General features: G+C 43.5%; 1 protein-coding gene across 1 annotated transcript in view; it reads left to right on the top strand.

The window, feature by feature from the left end:
- CACNA2D2 (calcium voltage-gated channel auxiliary subunit alpha2delta 2) overlaps window positions 1-24,167 on the top strand; it is a 1,734,543-nt gene that overhangs the window by 930,489 nt on the left and 779,887 nt on the right. The window contains exon 4 of the mRNA XM_029599532.1: window positions 210-269. Within this exon, the coding sequence (XP_029455392.1) occupies window positions 210-269 (60 nt within the window). The remainder of the gene's footprint in view (window positions 1-209; window positions 270-24,167) is intronic.

The following is a 24,167-nucleotide window of genomic DNA, read 5'->3' as shown; positions in this document are numbered from 1 at the left end:
GAAATGCAGCCTGTATTTCACACAATTATGGGATGAAGTCTCAGAAGTCTATTTATGACAGTTATTTCAGACAAAATGACAGTGCAAAAAAGAGTTTGGGTTACAGAGGCATTGCAACATTGAATTTACTGAATTTGGGCATTTATGGTTTTGAAATGGAATGTTCTATTATTTTAAAATAATTCTTTGATTGTGATTTGTTTTCACAGAGGCTGGCTAATGCGGCTGAGACATTTCAGAAAGCTCATCGCTGGCAAGACAACATCAAGGTTTGTCCTGTTTTTTTCTGCAGATACATTCCAGCAAACTGATAATTTGTTTATTTATTTATTTATTATTTTTAAATACCGACATTCAATTACAGATATCACATTGGTTTTCAAGGAACAGTCAGATCAAATAAGACATAGGCTTCTTATTTCTTACATAATAAATTAGAAACAATATTAATGCACTAGAGTGACTATACACTTACAGAATAACTTAGAAACTTACAGAATAATTTAGAGACATACAGAATAAGTTAGTAACAAAATTAACACCATGAGTGTAACTATACTCTTAAAGAATAACTTAGAAACTTACAGAGTAGCTTGGAAACTTAGAGAATAAGTTAGAACGATATTGACACTTTAGTGTAACTATACACTTACGGAAGGGCTTCGAATCTGTGGTTACAACATTAGTGAGACTATGAGAAAGTTTGTTACTGAGAACTTAATCATGGGGTGTTAAGGGTGCTAGGTGGGATCTAGCATGGATGATCTGACTTTTCAGGAGGCTTAAATTCAACCTAAGGTAGAACAAGGTGCATCTCTCAGCGAGTGTCAGTGTGGTGCATTCTTAGAGCTTCTGGGGACAAAAAGATATTATTCTGGAGGACGCGGATGGATGATAATGCTCCTTCTTTCTGCTTAAGCACGTTTCTCCTGGTCATTCCTTCCCTGTTCCTTGGCCCCTTTCTCATTCGTCCCCTTGCTTGCTGACTTTCAGTCCCTTAGCCCTGCTGCTCTGCTCCTGACTGGTTGCATTTTTTCTCTTTGCGCTCTGCTCTTTCTGCTGCTGACCCTTGTCCCTTTCTCTTTAGCTTTCTCCCTCATGTGCTCTCTGCTGCTAGCTTGTCTCTTTCCTTACCTCCTGACCTCCTTGCTGCCTTCTGCCTCTCTTTATTTGTATTTTGTCCTGCTCTCGCTTTTAACATTTTCCCGTTTCTCCCTCCCTGCCCCCGCACTTCTCCCTTCCTGCACTTTGTCCCTTGCCCCCTCGTCCTTTGCTTCTCTCTCCAGGCTCTCAACTCCTTCATCTCTGCTGTAATGAAAGTGAATGAAACAATTTTGATCTCATTTCCAGCTGGCCTCTGTCTGGGCAGGCAGATAATAAAAGCAGTCAGCAAACAGAAGGGGAAGGTCAGGTACATACTTAACACCTTGGTTTGCTGTGCTCTTCTGCAGAGGACACAAGGGGAGGGGGGAGAGGTTTGATTTCAGATTCATATTTTATATAAATGCAATTTCAATGCATGGTTGGTGGGGACCCAAGGTGGGTGAGTTAACTTCCCATCTTGCATGTGCACATACTTGCACACACATTCACTTCCCCTGTTTTATTCACTGAAGGATGGAGAGCTTGGTTTCAACAATTTATCATGGAGATTGAACTTAGGCTGGAACAGAGAAAATATTATTTTAATGATTGCATTTGACTTTGTAATTATGGCAGTGATAAAGCACAGCAGGAAGCAGTGATGTTCTAGTGGGGAGACTGACTCAAATTATAAACATTTACGGCACAAGAAAGGAGCCGGCTTCTCCCAAGAAGGATGCTGGTACAATTACAAGAAAATCTTTGTAGAACCCCTCTCAGTGTACAGCTTACCAGTGCAACGGAGGTCTCAGCAGCTTCGATCCTAACACTGCTTACTCAGGTCCTTAATTATCAGAATCCTCAGAGTTAGAGCCCTCGAGAAACCCCACCATTGCTAATCTCCCTCGTACACCCGTACCCAGGAAACCCCACTAGTGCTAAACTCCCTTGCCAGTACCTGAAAACAGGCCCAGATTTGGTAATAGGTAATGGAAGCAACTGCCTCCAGTGCCATATTGATAGGTACTGGAGCATCACTACCACTGCTATGGTGCCGTCTGGGCCTGCTGCTTGTCCTGTAGATCGGCAATGGCCCTGACCCAGCAGCAGCAACAACTCCAATAGAAAAATTGAGCGTGGGACCTGCAAGCTCCCATCATGCACCTGTAGGGCCTTCCTTCGGCCCTGCCCCCTCACACGGATCTCCGTGGCAGCAGGAAGCCTGGGCGGGAGGAGGGGTTAGGGCTGCAGCAGGACCTGTGAGCAGGCAATGGTCGGCTCACAGGCACCAGGCTGAGTCTTTCTGTGGGAGTTGTTGGTGCTGCTGCAGGGCTGAGTTCACCACTGATCTACAGGACAAGTGGTGCAGCAACTCAGATGTTTGGGGGCTAGCTGAAAGGGGAGGACCTGGGTGGAAGCAATCTAGAAGAAGGCAGTCCCTCCCCACCATACTTCTGATGACTTTGGGGGGGGGGGGAGGAGGAGGAGGGAGGTGAGTTGACCCCCTTCATCCGCGATCCTCCAGTTATTTCTCAGAAATGAGGGAGGGGGTTCTCCCCTTCTTTATCCTCATTGCCGATGGGGACCCATAATTTAAATCTGGCCCTGCCTGAGAAACTCCATCAGTGCTAAACTCCATTATACATCTACAGTGCTAAGCCAGGACATGTGCTGGGCCTTTTGTTTGACATCTTTAAAAGTAATCGTTCTCTTTCTAAGTATCATTTGATCTAGAGTATTTGTGTACTGTCTGTCTTTTCGGTTTATTTGTTGGGATTAATGTTCTTTAGACTTCCCTGCACCTATTGTTTGTGTGAGCTTGTCTGGGCTACATACTGGGTTTTGATATAAGTGCTCTTCAAGTTATCTGCTGAGCCCCTAAGACTTTTTTTTTCTTTTCTTTTCATTGATGCTCCTTGGTAACCCAGCACCAGAGAAACCTCTGTGCTCAAAACAATGCATTGTTATTATATCATTGCAGCTATTGTTGAACTTTCTGCCAAATTGTAAGACGTGTACATTGTCCTTTTCCTATTCGTATTTATTGATAGTCATTTTGGAGGTAGCAACTGAAGCAGCATGAAATCTTTCATATTTCAGAAAGGTGCTGCTGAAGGTAATAGGTTCAGATGTAAATTGCTGCAGTTTTTTTTTTGGTGTGTCCTCATATATTTTTATTGAATGCACAAGGATTTTTTTAATACGCTTTCCATTTAGTGAGCGTAACACTGCCTCATATGAGATGACATTGCTACCATATTGTGCAGCAGATTTTATTTAATGAAACAAGAAGGGTCACAATTACAGCACCTGGAAATTATAACGATCTACAGATTTCCTGAAATAAAATAAATTTTTCGACTCTTAACAGCTTCCTGTCTGTCAGACATTATTCCACTAAGTATGTATTTCTAGCTATTAATGATGGGTTTTAAGGCCTAAGATTGGAAAAATATATCTATTTCTTATTACAGATAAAAATTGCAATCCATTTCTAAATAATAATTTGAAATGAAAGCTCACATTGGATGTTCAGTATATTCTTAATCCTTTTCCATGCCCCTGCCCAAAATTTCCTTATGTTGTTATATCTCTGTGTGGCAAAATAAAAATGGATTGCATGATGTTAGGTTCCATATTAGGAATTACCTCCCAGGAAAAAGATGTGGGCATCACAGTGGATAGAGATGTGAATCGTGTCCTCGATCGTCTTAACGATCGATTTCGGCTGGGAGGGGGAGGGAATCGTATTGTTGCCGTTTGGGTGTTTAAAGTATCATGAAAATCGTGAAAATCATGAGCCGGCACACTAAAACCCCCTAAAACCCACCCCGACACTTTAAATTAAATCCCCCACCCTCCCGAACCCCCCCCCCAAAATGCCTTAAATTACCTGGGGGTCCAGCGGCGGTCCGGAACGGCCTCCTGCAATTGAATCGTGTTGTCTTCAGCCGGCGCCATTTTTCAAAATGGCGGCGCAAAATGGCGGCGGCCATAGACCAACACGATTCGACTGCAGGAGGTCGTTCCGGACCCCCACTGGACTTTTGGCAAGTCTTGTGTGGGTCAGGAGGCCCCCCCAAGCTGGCCAAAAGTCCCTGGGGGTCCAGCGGGGGTCCGGAAAATGATCTCCTGCCGCGAATCGTTTTCCGTACGGAAAATGGCGCCGGCAGGAGATCGACTGCAGGAGGTCGTTCAGCGGGGGTTCCGGACCCCGGCTGAACGACCTCCTGCAGTCGATCTCCTGCCAGCGCCATTTTCCGTACGGAAAACGATTCGCGGCAGGAGATCGTTTTCCGGACCCCCGCTGGACCCCCAGGGACTTTTGGCCAGCTTGGGGGGGCCTCCTGACCCACACAAGACTTGCCAAAAGTCCAGTGGGGGTCCGGAACGACCTCCTGCAGTCGAATCGTGTTGGTCTATGGCCGCCGCCATTTTGAAAAATGGCGCCGGCTGAAGACAACACGATTCAATTGCAGGAGGCCGTTCCGGACCGCTGCCGTTCCGGACCGCCGCTGGACCCCCAGGTAATTTAAGGCATTTGGGGGGGGGGTTCGGGAGGGTGGGGGATTTAATTTAAAGGGTCGGGGGTGGGTTTTAGGGGGTTTTAGTGTGCCGGTTTTCCTGCCCTCCCCCTTCCCCCGATTTACGATTTTTTGACGATAAATCGGGGGAATTGGTATTGTATCGTGGCCCTAACGATTTTTGATGATTTAAAATATATCGGACGATATTTTAAATTGTCAAAAAATGATTCACATCCCTAACAGTGGACAATACAATGAAATTGTCAGCTCAGTGTGCTGTGTCAGTCAAAAAAGTAAACAAATTTTAGGAATTATTAGGAAGGGAACGGTGAATAAAACGGAAAAGGTTATAATACCTCTATATCGCTCCATGGTGAGACCTCACATAGATTACTGTGTTCAGTTCTGGTCACCAAATCTCAAAAAATGTATTGATGCACTGGAGAAGGTACAGAGAAGGGCGACCAAAATGATAAAGGAGATGAAACGGTTCCCCTATGAGGAAAGACTAAAGAAGTAGGCTAAAGAGAAGGCTGAGGGGGGATATCTTGGAGGTCTACAAAATCATGAGAGGGCTTGATTGGGTAAATGTGAATCGGTTATTTACTCTTTCAAATAACAGAAGGACTAGGGGGGCACCCAATGAAATTAGCAAGCAACACATTTAAAACAAAGCATATAAAATTCGTTTTCACTCAATGCACAATTAAGCTCTGGAATTCATTGCCAGAGAATGTGGTTAAGGAAGTTAACTTAGCTGGGTTTACAAATGGTTTGAACAAGTTCCTCTAGAAGTAGTCCATAAACTGCTATTAATCAAGTTGACTTAGGGGCGGATTTTAAAAGCCCTGCTCGCCGGTGCGCCTATTTTGCATAGGCCGCCGGCACGCGCAGAGCCCTGGGACGCGCGTAGGTCCCGGGGTTTTTTGAAGGGGGCGTGTCAGGGGCGGGGCCGGGTGACGCGGCGTTTCGGGGGTGGGATGCGGCGTTTCGGGGGAGGGACTGGGGGCGTGGCGCCGGCCCGGGGGCGTGGTTGAGGCCTCCGGACCAGCCCCCGGGACCAGAGGACGGAGCGGGGCTGCCGGCGACGCGCGCAAAGTTACGCCTTTGCCGACAAAGGTAAGGGGGGGGGGTTTAGATAGGGTCGGGAGGGGGGTTAGGTAGGGGAAGGTGGGGGGAGGGCGAAGAAAAGTTCCCTCCGAGGCCGTTCCGAAATCGGAGTGGCCTCGGAGGGAACATGCAGCTCGCGCTGGGCTCGGCGCGCGCAGGTTGCACAAATGTGCACCCCCTTGCGCGCGCCGACCCCGGATTTTATAAGATACGCGCGGCTACACGCGTATCTTATAAAATCCAGCGTACTTTTGTTTGCGCCTAGTGCGTGAACAAAAGTACGCGCTCGCGTATTTTTTAAAAAATCTGCCCCTTAGAGAATAGCCAGTGCATAATTACCGGCATCAGTAGCATGGGATCTGTTTAATGTTTGGGTACTTGCCAGTTACTTGTAACCAGGATTGGCCACTGTTGGAAACAGAATGCTGTGCTCGATGGACCCTCAATCTGGCCTAGTATGGCAGCGTCTTATGTTCTTATCTTCCTTAATATTGAATTTTGAGATTTTTACCTGTGTTCAGACTGTCTTATATGAGCAATAAAATACATCTGAGTGAGGGATGCTGTCAGGGCTGGCCACTGACAGGTGTCAAACTGGGGCCTGGAAGCCGAGTGGCCAGTGGTTTACCCTCTGAACAAATGGAGGACACTGAACAAAGAAGTCTAACATAAAAGTGGAATCTTGTTCTGGTTTTGCTGGGAGAACCATTGATCCTGCCCTAAGGGAGTCAGATTAGCCCTCAGGACTAGAAAAAGAACTGGCTCAAAGATGTTCCTCTTTCATAACAAATGTACCTCTGGGTACAGGGAAATACCTACAGTACCTACATGTAATCCACTTTGAAGTGCCTGAAAGGTGGAATATAATATAAAATAAAATAAATAAAATGAACAATTCTCATGCATTAATTGTCTTGGTGGCAAAGACAGGACATATAAACATTAGATAAAAGGAAAACAAAGATGTTCCCAGCAGCTCAAAGGCTTCTTAGCCATGCTGCTGGATCCACAGAGTGAGCTCCATTACACCTGATATAAAATGAAGCAAGGGATATGTGAGTATTGGAACCGAGCCTGTTTGTGACTCTTGGATATGATGAGCTGTGAATACTTGTAGGTATAAATTACCTGGAACCACTATTGAACTGGTTCGTGTTCTAACCCACACTCGAGGGGAGTTTTGTATTATGAAGCTGTTGAAAGCTTGTGATGAAGTTATCCGAACCTGCCTACTTGTGCGCTGTGATCCCCGTGTTAAAATGAAGCTAAGTTGAGAACCCGAGACAGGGTCTGCATAGGAAGAGGCCCTGGCAGATGCAAAATGGCCCTACCCCGGAACAAAAATGAAACCCTGTCACATTTTTTTTTTAAAGTTCCACCCCCTACTTCCTTCCATTTTTGTAGCCACAAACCACCCTGTTGTAAGATATATGCAGGGTGATCCAGAAGAAAGTTAGAGAGGTTGATCTTGCCTTTCCCATTACTCGTTTTGTGGTGTGATATATGTGGAATTTTCTTTTTCCAGAGGAAATCAGAATGCAGGCATTCCATTTTCTTAGGAAAGTTATCATAAAAAGTATGGGCAATACACTCAGAGGTAGATTTTAAAAGCCTTAGGTGTGCAAAAACAAATGGCCACATAGGTGCACCATGCAGGAGCTATGTGAATTTTAAATAGCCAGGAAGGTTTATAGGGCTTAGTCTGATACTCTATATAAGGACCATTGAAAGGGGCCATTTTGATTTGGAGTGAGTTTTCAGGAGGTAGGTTGGGTGTTGCTGACATTTTCAGAGGTATCCATTGTAAAAACTGACATCATTAAAGAATTTTTGACCTTATAAGTGATGAAATTCTAACAAGAGGAGTTGATTTGTGCACTGCAGTGTCTGCTAGTTGCATTGTACAAATCAACTCCCTTTCATCACTTATAAGGTCTAAAATTCTTTAATGATGTCAATGTTACAATGGATACCACTGAATGTGTCTGTAACACTCCTCCTTCCCCCCCCCCCCCCCAAGTTCAACCCACGTCCTGAAAACTCACCCTAAATCAAAGTGCCCCCTTACAATGGTCCTTATATAGAGTATCAGTCTCAATCTGCACCCTTTAAAGAGTCTCTCGCTCTCACCAGACTCTTGCACCTAATGAGGAACTGTATCAAAGTGACACATGTATTTTATAAATTAGTGAGTATTTTTGTACATGGCAAGATACACGTGTTTGTGGGCTCACAAGCGGCCCTTTTAAAATCTACCCATTAGTATATAATTTATCTGTGGCATAATAGACATTTTAATAGTTTCAAGTGTTCCCCAGCATGATAAATATAATGGTGACCACTTTAAAGTAACTTCTTGAAGTAAACCTTCAATTTTTCCATATTAATCAAAATTGTATTTCTTAAATCATTATGGCATATCATTCCCAAGTGCTTCACCCCCTCCTCTTCCCATTAAAATAACAAAGGATCTAAAATAGCCTTTGTACAATGAATATTAAGAGGAAACGCTTTCAATTATGTAACATCATAAATTCTTAAAGCAAAGCAATGAAGTCCTAGGGCAGAAGTGGCCAACTCTGGTCCTCAAGAGCCATAAACAGGTCAGGTTTTCAGGATATCCATAATAAATACACATGAGACAGATTTACAGACAATGAAGGCAGTGCATGCAAATCTCCCTCATGCGTATTCATTATGGATATCCTGAAAACAAGGCCTATTTGTGGCTCTTGATGACCAGAGTTGGCCATCTTTGTCCTAGGATGCAGTAATGGAAACATCAAACTCAGATTAATACTGTATATCATTTGCAGATAGATAATATACATTCAGTGTTGTTAACACTGAATCTATGAATTTCTGTATTTTGTTTAATAGCACTTGATAAAGGTTTTAGAATAAAAGAATCTAAAAGAATATTATGCATCTATAACCTTATTGTAGGGGCCCATATAGCATATATATCATTTACACAAAGGATTTCCCAAAACCAAACCAATTTAAAACCTGAAATAAGTACTTCTTCATCACCCAGTCGAATGCAGCATCTAAAGAAATTGCTAAAGCCAGAATCTCCACTTATTAAGCCTAACATTATCTGTGTGGTAACAACAACTTTATGTAATCCCCTGGCTCTCAAGAGTAGTATGTGGGTACCAGGATTCATCTCATGAAGGAATATTTACTCCAGGGCCCTACTGATGCAGGAGCATATTTACAGGTGACCATCAAGTAGTCAGCAAACAAATGATTCTTATTCCAAGGAATTATTCTACGTAAAATGTAAATAGATACACTTGAAAAATGTACTTGTTGTCATATTATATCATCCATGCTAACCACAGTTCATTATAATCTTCAGAAACTGTTTCTTCTGATACACAGTACAACATCCATATTCAACGAGAGACAGTCATTCAGTTCGACTATGACTACTCACACTGGGAATATTTACTTTGTCCCCATAGAAAAGTCTTGGCACTCTGTGGGGGCAATAATCAAACTTCCTGTGCAAGCTCCAGTGGTAGTTTTTACCTACAGAGTTTGCACCAGTAATCAAAACAGTATTACGCAGTTAGTTTTGCTTTGATTATTACCATAGGGAAATGTACCTGCAGAGATCTGCACCTGATTTTTCTGCAGATACCTTTTCCAGGTAAAACTACATGCGTAGGTTTGAAAATCCAAAACTCCATGTATCGTTACTCACCTGATCTAAGCCCACCTATGGGAATGTCTCCGCAGTTTGCAGGTAAATCATTTTGTGTTATTAAACAATCTGCATACTCTTACACATATAGAGTGGGCAGTTTTCAAAAAGCCCTTTTCATGGGTAAAATACTCGGGTTTCACCTTCACTTCATATGCCCCTTGATGTACTTCCAATATAGTTTGCTTCACACTACTAGTTGCTCCCTGAAATGCTCCTCTTAAAATCCCAGTGACTGAAAATCCTCACGCCCACTCCTCTTAACCTGAAGAGCTACATTAAAGACACTTTTCTTCACTGATACCGTGCCAGCAATTAACTTTCTTTCGTGGCTATTTAGAATAGTTCCTTTCTCTTCCAACTTACAGAAAACTGCTGCAATTCCTCATAAAGATTCAGCTGCTTAGACATTTAGCCAGAGGGGAGAAGATATGGAAATACATTTGCTTTCTCTATGAACAAGCAGGATAAATGGCCACACAAGTGGGTGATATTGTCCAACGGTGCTGGTCCAGACACAGTCTCTGTCTGTCTGTCAAAACCCAGAAAGAAGTTCTTCTGACCATGCACAGGATTCCCATGCTCCAGTTGCGCATTAGTCCCCTCAGTCTTTTTTCAGCGGTAGGATGATTCTTCTCTCTCTCTCTCTCTCTCTCTCTGTCTCTCTCTCTTTCTCTCTCTCTCTCTCTCTCTCTGCAGTATTTTTGGCACTTAGGTTTTCAGTTTTTGGCCTATGGCCAATCCATACCATCCTAAGTTCATTTTTTCTTATTTTAGTTTCAAGTGTCCCTTAAAAAAACAGAAACAAATACCGTACATTTAGAATTATAGTTTAAGTCATGTCAGGAAAACTGCTGTTCAAATTATGTAGGAAATGCAGCCACCAGGTGGCTTCAGCTGACCTGCACACGGACTGCCTTAGGTGCCTGGTTCATGCTCACAACACAGCTAATTACGAAGTTTGTGCCAGGATATCCCCAAGAGTGATAAGGTACAGACAACTATGATCCTATGAGACATCCTTTCCAGATGGGGAAAACAACTACTGTAATCCCACCCTCTTCCCCATGGCATTGAAGCTTAGCTAAAGAAAAAACTGAGGAGACTTGTGCTGTGCTGGAGCATGGGATCTCCTGCACATGCTCAGAAAGGCTTGTTTCTGAGCTTTCAGAGAGAGAGAGAGAGAAAGAAAGACAATGCCCAGGCGAACACCATTGGATGACATCACTTGCTTGTGTAGCTGGTTTGTCCCCACTGTCCATGGAGAACACCTGTTACAGGTAAGCAATGTCATTGTACTAGGGAACAGGATAAAGAACTGGAAAATAGCAAAGAACTCTTCTAATGCCAAACTATAGCAAATGAGGTGTTTAGAGGTAAACATCCCTAGCGCATCTTGTGGTTCTCAGGGACCCATTTGCTGTTGCTACCACTCGTTTGAATCTCTAATTGTTTCTTTAGGCAAGTTATCATATTAAGGGAGCTATTTACTAAGCTATGATAACACAGTATTGCATTAAAACACATATTAATATGTGATATTGGCAATGCTTCTATGAAAATCTGAGCCTTGTACTTGTTTTCCTAGACAGAAAGACTCTATACATTAGATAAAAGAAGCCAAACTACAAGGTTATAGAACATTTTTTAACAGATAAGATGCCAGTTGCATACCATCTAAGATTAGAATATTTTTGAACAGAAACAAGGCCAGTTTACATTCCATCTAATTGTGAATTTTAATCTCATGATAACCTAATCTATTTATGAAATTAGAATAATTAGCATGGAAGCCAAAAGAAAATGACCCTATGTCCATTCATATTATTTGTTTTTAATAGAAACCCAATTACAGAAATTTTTGCAAGTATGAAATCTAGCTTAGTGGTGGATGAAACAAGTGTAGAAATCCTATATATAGCTTTGATATTTTGTTTCTATTACTCTTTTCTTTTTTTTTTTTTTTTGCATTGCTGTTTTAATTTGTATTAATAATTGTAATTGTATTATTTATGTTTGCTTTTCTGTTTAAAAATTAATTTGATTTATAAAAATGTCACAAGTTGGTAAAGAGTTTCTTATTCCTAGATTTTGATGGTTCGATAGGAACTAACTATTATGAGTGATAGGACAGGACGTTAGCTTTGGCTCTGATCTGGCAGGTTGGAAATAGAAAGAAGGGAAAAGAAAAAAGTGTCAGAAAGGTTGAGGTTGAGGGTATTTGTTTTATATGTCATGTGTAAAACATACATGTGATTTCTTTGTTTTAAACTTTTGTATTTTAGTATTTTATTATGTATGTTATTTTTTGTAAACCATCTTGATGATTTGTACAGTATAAAACATTTTAAATAAATAAAATATATTTGATTTCAAGTTACACAAAATAGCAAACGTGCTAAACTGAGCACACTCAGCTTTCTTTTCCTCATTTCTCTTCCTTCTTACTGAACATTGATATAAAAGGAAGCCTGACATAGGAGACTGATAGGCAGTACTGATGGAATGAGTAGGAGAGCAACTAGACCCCAGGAGAGAGACTGAAGGAGAACAGAGAGGTCAAAAAGAGAAAAAAAAGACAATGGAATATCTTGTCTTTGTCTTGTACACCTTTTGTGTACAACACACAAGCATTTTTTATCCATTGTGAGGATAAATGAGCAAATGCATGTTTTTGTCTGCCTGTGTAAATTTGGGTTTTTAAAGAACAGCATGAGAGCACATGCTTGGAGAGAAAATGGAACATGGAAGAGTTTGAGTAGCTGTGAGTGTGTGTACTTAGATATGAAGGACATGTGAGAGGTGAAAGTATAAGTAGGTCTAGCAGGGAGGAGAGGGAGAAGAATGACAGTAAAACGGAAAGTAGAGGCTACAGAAAGGAGCCTAGAGTGCAGGAAAAGATGAGGAGGAAGTGCTGGATTAGGAGCACAGGCAGAGCAAACAGGCCAGAGAGATGGAGGCAGGACCCACATAGCCTGGCCAGACTTATTACATACTGGGTGGAGGAATATGGGTCCGCACAGCAAGAGGAGGAAATGATGGGAGAATAAAAAGGGAAGAGACATCAAGGAGGCATGGACTCTCTGAAGCACACCCGTTTTATGTCTGTCAAAGTTATAGAGCACATTGAAGAGAGAGAAGATTCTAGAGGAAGAGGAAGTCCCAGAGACTGCACCACAAAGCAGCAGGTGTATGATCACCATGTGTTGCTTCTGTCAAGAAGAAAATGACCACATTTTAATACTAGACCTTGAGAACTTCAACATGCTGTTTGGCAGAGGCTCCATAATGATATCCCTGGCAGCAATGAAATGTATTTGGAAACAAACTGAATCAGAGAGCAGTAGCACAAGTGAAACATCACTATTAGGAGATTAAACAGGGCCTTAAAGAAAAATCTGATAAAATCTGAGTCCAGCAGCAGAATACAGTGGTGTCCATGTCTATGCCATTCACTTCACACCACTGGAGCAATGTATTGCACAAATGTTAAGTCTGGACATCATTATCTGCCTCCAAGTAACCACAGACACGCATCAACAAAACATCACTGGTGATCTGGGAAGTTATATGTATTACATGAACACAAAGTAGGAACACACAAAAACAATCTGTTTATGGAGCCTGTAGGAGCTTACACACCTAGTAGATGGTGGAGCTCTGGTCTGACTTATGGTGGGACCTTTTTGGGAAAGGTAACCTGGACTTGGTGGACCACTGGAGATTGCAGGCAAGGGGAATTGCAGCATAAGATACTTGCCTCACTTTTCTAATGGCAGCAAAATGGATGCATGTGTTCCTTTAATACCAACATACACATCTCCATATCTTCTCCAGGTCCAATAATTTCAGAGAGCACCCTGAACTCACAGATACACAGGATGCATGCTGCTGGAATGCACAGCTGCCACTGTGATATAGAAAACAGAGCAGGCAGGCAATGGCTTCATTCAGGAGACTGTGGTACAATAAGGCGGATGCCTAACCCATACGTTCAGATGACATCTAACATGGAAAGTGTGGAAGGAAAGAAAGGACTGTACTCAGATTTTGCCTGGCTCAGCTCCATCAGATTCAACCTACTGACTCCTGAAAGGAATGACAGCCCTCACTTGGGAAGGCAATGTCATCTAGAGATGTGCTTCGGGTAAAAATTTCGTGTCGGGCTTCGTTTCAGGCCCCCCTGCAGGAATTTCGTTTTTCCTGTGGTTTGGGGTTTTTTTCCAGGGGCCCTGATTTTCGAGTTAGTGCGTACTAACGGGAGTTAGTGCGTACTAACAGGAGTTAGCACACCCTAACTCCCGTTAGCGTGCACTAACTAAAAAATGATTTTTTTCCGAAATTTCAGAAAAAAATCAATCATTTTTCGGTTCTCCCAAACCATTCCAAATTAAGCAATTTTGTTGACATTGCCTAATTCGGGAAAAATGATTGCACATCCCTAATGTCGTCTGAGTGTCCTTGCGGCACAGAGATGAGTGATCAAGGCTTTTCTGTTTGAACTGCTTAATTTTTTTTTAATATATAACAAAACCACCAGCATTTACAGTTCGTACTAGGCATGTGCATTCGTTGGTTCATTCAGCGGTACATGCATATCTCACAAATGGATAGTACATGCACATACATCTGTTGCTGAATTACATACATGCACACTATCCATTGTGTGTGTGTACTCTCCATTTGTGAGATATGCACGTACCACCAAAATGAATCAAATGAATCAACCAACGAATGCACATATCTAGTTTGCACAACACAAATTCAGGCCAGCTTTGCAAAGAACTTCCTTCTCCTATTTTATACAACAACATGAACAGGTCAGCTATTCTCAAGGGGCTGTTTGTCCCTTTGTACTCGTGTTCCTGGAGTCCTAGGGCCTCCCTTTGCTCTCCTCTCAATCTAGATTATATCCATGGGCCAGAGACCACCTGAACCCAGAATTCCCTGTTTTAAGGTGCACCGGGTCCAGATAGTTAAGCCTTGTTCTTAAGGCGTTCTGTGGTCCCTGTGTATATACCTTGTCACAGTCCTCTCTCTAAAACTATCCTGTGTTGTTGGGGAAACAACAACATGATAATGTAATCCATGGGGATTTCAGATCTATAAGGAAAGAGTATTTAAACCCAAATAATTTGAAGAATTGGTGAGATGAAAGAAGCCCTACAATTGTTAATGCTGAAATAAATCTCTGAACTCTTCTTGTGGCCATTAGACATGCTAAAAAAAACAATGACTAAAATGGCTATCACTGTATACCAACCAACAGATTTGAGACAATTGACATCAACACTAGGGATGTGCAGAGCAAAATTTTATGTTCATATTTTTTATGTCCGAAAGGGGGTCCCACTTGCGGCCAATATGGACATAAAAAAAATCCAATGAGTTGGGTATATGTACATATGTGCAAAAAAAAAATTTAAACCCCCTCACCCTCCTTAATCCCCCCCCCAGACTTACCACAACTCCCTGGTGATCGAGCGAGGAGTGAGGACGTCATTTCTGCAATCCTTGGCGAGAAGCATGTGACGTCGGTGGCACGTCGAGTGACGCGGCGTCACGTGATTCCCGGCTCGTTCGCGCCGGACGGCTCGTTCGGCCCAAAAAGAACTTTTGGCCAGCTTGGGGGGGCCTCCTGACCCCCTCAAGCTGGCCAAAAGTTCTTTTTGGGCCGAACGAGCCGTCCGGCGCGAACGAGCCGGGAATCACGTGACGCCGGCGTCTCACTCGACGTGCCGCCGACGTCACATGCTTCTCGCCAAGGATTGCAGAAATGGCGTCCTCACTCCTCGCTCCATCACCAGGGAGTTGTGGTAAGTCGGGGGGGGGGGGGGGTTAAGGAGGGTGAGGGGGTTTATATTTTTATTTTGGCTCAACAATCGCGATTTCCCACATATCGAACATATCTATGTTCGATATGTGGGAAATCCGATCGTTTATGTCGAATCAATTTTTTAAGTAAAAAAAAAATATGAGTTGCGTTTTACTAATGCGGTCAATCCGAATGCACACCCCTAATCAACACCATGTGCTCAGTCCACCAAAGCTATTCTAACCATTTCTACTGCATTTGCTCTATATAAGCTATTTAGGAGTGACCATCTCAGAGGGCCCTAAACCAGACGTAGAAATGCCAGAAAGGAAAGGGTAACCTCCTGACCATCCCTTATTGTTCCCTATCAGTGGCTTCCACAAGGGGTTTTCCCCTCAACTGCTGCTGCTTTATCTCCACTGTGACATCAAGTCTTGCAGCCTGTGGGAACTATCAGAGACTAAACAAGACATAGAACAAACAGATGCACTGATTCATTTGCAAACAGTTGTTATAATGGCTAAGAACCTGTGCCATGGCCATTTATTTCTATTTGTTACACCACTGCCCCTTTCACATTTTGAAGTGTGCAACAATGTTAGAAAATCCACTGTCCTCTGTAAATCTTTTGCTTGGAAATTCCTTTGTGTCGGGTAAATAAATGCAGATTTATTTTTTAAGCAATTCACTGTGGTTTGGTGTCTCACCTTTGTCACTTACTCCTCTCTCTGCCAGTCTCTCCCTCTCCCCCCTATCCTGTACATGACATCTCTCATAACTCCCTCCTGTTACAGCAGCCATAGCTACTCCATCTGTAACCCCCCAGTGTACCCCAGCCCTGCCCTATCTATCCCATTGATACTAGGGAAGGAAATCTGCCAGTCCTGATTCCAGAAGGCACCAGCACATAACCATACACTCTCAACAAGCACCCTGTAACATTAAGACTGCAGTCAGCCATGGCCCCAGTAGTACTCTGTACAGACAATCTAAACATATTGTGGTGGGGCACCTCCCCTTTTGCGACCTTGGCTGATGCCACCGGGGCGAGTGGGAGGGTAAAGCAGGATGCCTGGATGATCCTGCTTTTCCCTCCCACTCACCTGTTGGCAATTGTAGGAGAGTTGCTCTCAGTGCTGAGTTATGGAATTCTTCAAAAGGCTAGACCACTGTTAAGACACAGCTGCCAAGACTGCTGTTGCAGGTCAAACCTCAGAACGCCTGCAATCATCTCTGAATGAACTACATCAGTAACAGCAATGATCATCACAATCCTACCATTTTATATGACCCTGTGGAATTATTTGAAACAGTAAAACCCATGTGCCATGTACACTATGGAGTGCACAACAATGCTTAAACAGCATTTGTCATGTGTTAACCATCTGTTTGCAAGCATATTTATGTAGTGCAAATAAATGTAGTGCTGTGTAGGATGTTATAAAAAGGCGGAGTATTTTTCTTTTCCAAAGAAACATGTGAGAATATGTATTCTAGCTAAAGGGTCTGCGGGTAGCCTTTTAAAGTTTCATCTTTTGTACAGGACCTTCATATTTCAGCCCCAATACATTCTGGTCACTGAGCTCTTTCAGTAGCATGCATGTTAAAAATATAACATTTGGCCTGAGGCAGGCATTGCATTTTAGGCCTTAGTGAGCAGTGAGCACACACTAAATAGCAGGTGGAAGAGAGGTATCCATGATATTTTCTGTGCACCTGCCTAAGCCTAATTTACATATGGCATTCCTTCATTTCCACGTGGGTAGGCACTAATTTTAGCATGCATCTGCTAGCATGTTCTGAACCCAGTTTAGGGTGCACATCAGGCTGTGGAACATAGGGCTCCTGCATATTGAAAAATAGTCCTAAGCAATCTAATTCATTCCCATTACTCTTCCATTCATTCACTTTCCAGTCTCACACCTCACTTATTTCAGACATATTTCTGCATTTGTCCTTCTTTCCTGTAAATATCCCTCAATTCATTTCAACCCGTTTACTTATTTTAACTGGCATACTGTACACATGAACCATTTCCCATACCTACATCCTTGAAATGATTCTGCAGCATTCTCCAAAACAAACATATACTGTACTTAGCAAGTGCTGGCTAACAACCCAAAATGTAGTATTTGCCTCAGGCCAGCTAGGTGTTAACTAGCTAATGTGCACACTGTTCAGATGGCTGAACTATCTTCAGCCAGAGAATGTGAAAAATGAAGGCCATGTACAGGACAGGACATTATAAAACCGTGCCCATGGGCTCTTAAGGAGTCATACATTTGGCCAGACTTCTCTTTGCCAAACTAAAATTCAGCCCACACGCACGTTTCTGGAATTCTTACACACATATACGTATCACACCACAAATATGTCTTCTAAACAAAGCTGTTACGCATCACAGAAGCTGTTCAAGCACTGCCCTACTTCATCATGATGTGGAAACCGTCTTTGGGATATTGGCGTGATTAGTAATATCATTGCTATTATTGTTCTGGCTAGTCTGGCCCAGCCTCACCTCCTGGCTACTCACAAAAGTATGGGGTGAGGGAGCAAATGAATAGCCCATGGGGCTTCCAGTCCTTTCCCCTCCCTTCCCCCCCACCCTCCCCCAGTATAAAAATAAAGATTTCAAGGGTACTACCAGGACAGGGCAGACATGGAGAAGACAGAGGAATGACGTAAAGAGAGAAGGAGGCGGCAGGGGAGATACAGCAATACAAATCTGAGCATAAATCTGCTTTGAAAATTGTATAATACGCATAGACTAATCCTCAGAAAGTTACAGCTGCTCTTTACAGAGAATAAATTGGGCACACTTTTTAAAATCAAAACTTATGTGTGTTATTCCCAGCTCCACTCCCTTCCCCCAGAATGTCTATTTTTACAGGTTTCATGCACACGTTTATGCACATAACCCCCATGCAATTATAAGAAGCCATTAATGCACATAAAGTCATGTTTTATGCACGTAAATGACTTTGAATGATTACCTCCTACATTTTTTACCATATGCACACTAAGGGGCCGATTTTAAATTTTACGTGCGGGGGGTACATTTGTGTGTGCTACCCAGCGCGCACAAATGTACACCCGATTTTATAACAGTGCGCATGTTATAAAATCCGGGGTCGGCATGTGCAAGGGGGTGCAGACTTGTGCACCTTGCATGCGCCAAGCCCAAGGGGAGCCCCGATGGCTTTCCCCGTTCCCTCCAAGGCCGCTCCAAAATCGGAGCGGCCTTGGAGGGAACTTTGTTTTCGATCCTCCCACCTTTCCCCCCCCCCCCCCCACCCCACCTTATTCGATTGAGTTGCGCCTGCCGGCGAGCGAACCTCCAGCACGGCCGATGTGCTGGAGGACTTGGGAATGCCCCCGGCCCCGGACCACAGCCACACCCCTGGCCCCGCCCCCGGACCGCCCATTTTCAAAAGCCCCAGGACATACGCGAGTCCCGGGGCTTGCGCGCGCTGCCGAGCCTATGCAAAATAGGCTCGGCGCGTGCAGGGGTAGGTTTTCGGGGATATGTGCGTAACCCTATGAAAATCTACCCCTGAATGTTTTTAGCACACATTTTACAGCATGGGCTTACATAACCTCCTTAGCAGAAAAACAATACATAAAACTCATCGTCTCTGATTATCTGCTTCTGCACATATAGGAGTGAATTTTCAAAGAGGCTTCATGTGCAAACATAGCATATATGCACAAAGCTAGCTTTAAACAAGCCTACCCTTAAATCCTCTTCTCGATATCCGCTCACTCGAAATCCTTCTTTCGACCTTTCCTTATTCCTCTAGAGTGCCCTGTAGCCCTCTCCCCTCTCCTCTTCCTCCTTTCAACCATGATAGGTTCGCCTGTATGTACAACTTTGTCTATACCTCCAGTGCTGCCTCCCAGCATCCAATTTCTGGGAAATTTTATAGCTCTGTTAACCTGTCTACATTTTGTACGAGACATTAGATATTTGCACGCCCGTATCACATCTTAATCTTGGGTCTCATATTATTATGTACATAAGTTTGCTATTCCTATTTCAAGCCTTAAGCTATCGCTCCCACGTGCAACTGACTCTGCACTTCCCAGTTATCTGTAAACCTGTTTTATGTAACTGCTCTCTTCCTGCTTTGTTTTTACCCCCGTTACATGTAAACCGGCATGATATCTCTGATGATGGTCGGTCAAGAAAAACCACAAATAAATAAAATAAATAAATAAGTGCACATGCATATGTATTTTATAAACCTCAGAAAACACATGTACATGCAGTATGGTGTGTATATTTTACTGGAGGGAAATAAGGGGTGATCTAGGGACTTTCCAGGCAGGGTTCAAAAGTACACATGCAAGCTGCTATTTTGTAAGAGGTATATGGGCATACATTACCGAACGTGTCCAAAAATGCACCTGCTAATGGACTCGTCTTTTGTCTGCATTTTTTGGGTGGGGGGGGGGGTGTCTAGGTGAATTGGTGGAGGTATTGGCAAACTGCTAAGTCCAAGTATGCACACAAATATTTTCAGAAGAGTATTGTTGCAATCAGCGGTCTGTGGGTCCATCCCGCAGACCACTGCTCTTACCTTCAGCCCAGGGCTCACATGATGATGTCCCAATACCGCAGCTAGATCCCCCAGCCCAAGTGCACTAGCTTGTCATGGCACAGCTAGGCTGATGACGACAACGACGCTGAAATACAGGCATTCCTTATGTGCATGTGCACCCAATCTGAAGGGATTTAAAGGGCCCATGGTGGGAAATCCTCTGTGGCACCCTCGGATGATATCATCATGTCTCCAGTATAAACAGCCTGTCTGAGCTCTCCTCCAGCACCTCGGCAATAGGTCATCTCTTTGAGAAGTGCTTTGCCTCTGTGTTCCTGGTTCCTGTATCTTGCTGTGTGCTCCTGCATTCTCATGTCCAGTTCCTGCTTCATTTGGCAGTCTGGTTCATCTTGAGTTTTTGTCTTCTTGGTCAGTCTCCCTCATCTGTCTTCAGCGTTCTCTCCTGCTCCTGTGGTCCTTTGCCCTATTCTTCACCCCTTGTCTTCCTGGATTGGATTTCTGGCTTGACCTTGGCTTGGACCTCGATGCTTCTTGAACTCCGCCCACCACTGACCACTGCCTTCTCACCATTACTGATTGAACTCCTCCTGCTGCAACCACTGCCTGAACCTCGACACTGTGTGAACTCCTCCTGCCTCAAATCCACAGCTTGAATCTGATCCTACCTTGCCTGCTGTCTGTCCTGACCACTGCTTGTTCTGACTCCACTATCCTCTCTGTGCTGGCCTGCAACACCTTCTACACGATGGATCTTCACCTTCATAGATGTCCATGCCTAAGTCCAGCCGGCCCCGGCACCCAAGGGCTCAATCTAAGAGGAACGAGGGCTGGTATTGGTGAAGTTCCTGTTGGGCCTCTGTTTGATCCAGCTCCCCCTACCAACAGTGGGAACCTGCAGGGCTTCCCCTCCATTCAGGTTGTGCCAACTCTGCCTCATTCTAAGGGTGCATGCTTGCAACAAGAATATGCACATAATTGTTAAATTTCTGCCTCCACCTAGACATCAGGGTTATTAGGCAGACATATTATATATTCTTATGTGACCTAAATATACATATTTATGTTTATAGAATAGAGAAAGTAAACATTGGCAATATGCATGCATACTTTTGGGACAGAAATATGTGGTATTTTATAAAATGTGTGACACCCACCACAGAGTTTATAAAATACTTGCAAAAATTTCTACATGTCCTCTTATGCATACAAATTGTGTACTGTGGACAGTTTTGAAAGGTGGGCTCCTTGAGGATAATTGTATAACAACTCCTGTAGGATCAAAGTCTGTGGGTACTTGCCAGTCTTTAGCCTGAATTTTCAAAGCAGACTTATGGACATAAGTCTGCTTTGAAAATTTGCAGATTGTCCCTGTAAGTAGGCACACACATATGCACAGAAAGTTACACCCGACTGGCAATGTTCAGGTCATTTGAGATTATTATTCCTACTTGTCTTGTTTGATAGCTACCAGTTCTTTCCCTCTTTATTGACGTTGTAAATCCCAGATGCATAATTTTATACTTTTATAGCAATGAAACATAGTTTCGAAGCTCCTGACAAATTTTCCTTGGCTCTCAGCATGTCATCTCTCTTACAGATTGTTGTGCCATCTGCAAGTCATTTTGCAATGTAGTAACAAATATGATAAAAAGTACCAGTCTCTGCTACAGGCCCTGAACTACTCCACTGGTTGCTTTATCACAGTAGAGTACATTGACCACCTTCTGATTTTTGTTACTTCGTGCGTATCTTGCCCAGTTGACAACTTCCTGTCCTACTTCCATAAATGGATAGTTTACTAGTCTTTGTAGACAATGTGAAAAACTTTATCAAAATACAAACAGGCAACATCAACTGGTTTTTCTTGAACTGCTGTTCTGGTCACCTCATCAATTGTTTGGTAAGATTTTCTTTAATTTCATTTCATTTTTTTTCAAATTTGATTACTTACTTAATCCTAAGACAGTGTATATGTAGGGATGCCCCCAACATACATATTCAGATAATCATGTAATTTGTTCTTCAAGATACTATACTATTCTGTTTTACAGTAGTATGTCCATAACTTTACCCACTACTAATGTTAGATTGACATATCTATAGATTTTTGTCTTCTCCTTGTTTCCATTTTGAATGGCATGAGACTGCAGCTCCTCTCCTGCAGGCATTTGGAATTTTCCCATTTTCTAAAGAAAAAATGTAAATATCCTTAATCCTCAAGTACCTTTAATCCTGTCACAGAGTTCATATAGCACCTAGGACAAGAGAAGTCTGAGCTTTCTTTGAACTGACCTCCTGCTACAGAGTAACAGTAACAGGTTTACTCTCAGCTTTCTCCACAACTGTCCAGCAGTAGAGTACCTGCAGCACCAGAGACAGCACTATTCTGAGCATCCTCCTTAACATCTCTAGAAAACCTGAAGTATCAGGGGCAGCACCAGTCTGAGCAGCCTCACTGTCCCACTGTAGAGCACCAGCAGCACCAGGGACAGCACCAGTCTGTTCATCACATCCTCTCTATTCCACTATAAAGCACCTGCAGCACCAGGGACAGCACAAGTCTTTATCACATCCTCTCTAATCCACTATAAAGCACCTGCAGCACCAGGGACAGCACCAGTCTTTATCACATCCTCTCTGTTCCACTATAAAGCACCTGCAGCACCAGGGACAGCACCAGTCTTTATCACATCCTCTCTATTCCACTATAAAGCACCTGCAGCACCAGGGGCAGCACCACCAGTCTTTATCACATCCTCTCTATTCCACTATAAAGCACCTGCAGCACCAGTCTTTATCACATCCTCTCTATTCCACTATAAAGCACCTGCAGCACCAGGGACAGCACAAGTCTTTATCACATCCTCTCTAATCCACTATAAAGCACCTGCAGCACCAGGGACAGCACCAGTCTTTATCACATCCTCTCTGTTCCACTATAAAGCACCTGCAGCACCAGGGACAGCACCACCAGTCTTTATCACATCCTCTCTGTTCCACTATAAAGCACCTGCAGCACCAGGGACAGCACCACCAGTCTTTATCACATCCTCTCTGTTCCACTATAAAGCACCTGCAGCACCAGGGACAGCACCAGTCTTTATCACATCCTCTCTATTCCACTATAAAGCACCTGCAGCACCAGGGGCAGCACCACCAGTCTTTATCACATCCTCTCTATTCCACTATAAAGCACCTGCAGCACCAGTCTTTATCACATCCTCTCTATTCCACTATAAAGCACCTGCAGCACCAGGGACAGCACCAGTCTTTATCACATCCTCTCTATTCCACTATAAAGCACCTGCAGCACCAGGGACAGCACAAGTCTTTATCACATCCTCTCTATTCCACTATAAAGCACCTGCAGCACCAGGGACAGCACCACCAGTCTTTATCACATCCTCTCTATTCCACTATAAAGCACCTGCAGCATCAGGGACAGCACCACCAGTCTTTATCACATCCTCTCTATTCCACTATAAAGCACATGCAGCTCCAGGGACAGCACCAGTCTTTATCACATCCTCTCTGTTCCACTATAAAGCACCTGCAGCATCAGGGACAGCACCACTAGTCTTTATCACATCCTCTCTATTCCACTATAAAGCACCTGCAGCACCAGTCTGTTTATCATAGAAACATAGAAATGACGGCAGAAGAAGACCAAACGGCCCATCCAGTCTGCCCAGCAAGCCCTCACACCCATTTGTTCTCATAATCTGTTACTCTGACCGCTGAGGTCAGGGCCTTCATTGGTAACTTTATGGTTTCAATTCCCCTCCACCCCCACCATCGATGCAGACAGCAGTGCTGGAGCTGCATCCAAGTGAAGTATCCAGCCAATCGGTTTGGGGTAGCAACCGCCGTAATAAGCAAGCTACTCCCATTTGTTTACCCTGCATGTGCAATTCAGCCATTGTTGCTTGTCTGAATAAAAATCTTCTTTACTTAATTCCCTCTGTTGCTGAAGCAGTGAGCTGCGCTGGATACTTATTCCAAGTCAAGTATTATGCTTAATTGATTCGGGGTAGTATCCACCGTAACAAGCAAGCTACACCCATGCCTACCTGCCCACCCAGACCATGCAATTCATTCCCTGTTGGTTGATGCTGATATAAATAATCTTTTCTTCACTCTCCCTGCCTTTGAAGTAGAGAGCCACACTGGACGTGCATTGCAAGTGAAGCATCAGGCTTAATTGATTCGGGGGTAGTAAGCGCCGTAACAAGCCAGCTACTCCTCTATCCCATTATAAAGCACCTTCAGCACCAGGGAGCGCACCAGGTAAAAAGTGTGCAAGAGGCGTGGTCATTGTTAAAAAATACTATCCTAGAAGCACAGTCCAGATGTATTCC

The sequence above is a fragment of the Rhinatrema bivittatum genome, chromosome 4, assembly GCF_901001135.1.
Source record: "Rhinatrema bivittatum chromosome 4, aRhiBiv1.1, whole genome shotgun sequence".
NCBI lineage: Eukaryota > Metazoa > Chordata > Amphibia > Gymnophiona > Rhinatrematidae > Rhinatrema > Rhinatrema bivittatum.
Note: the sequence above shows the minus strand (reverse complement) of the source record. Positions and strands in the feature narration are given on the sequence as shown.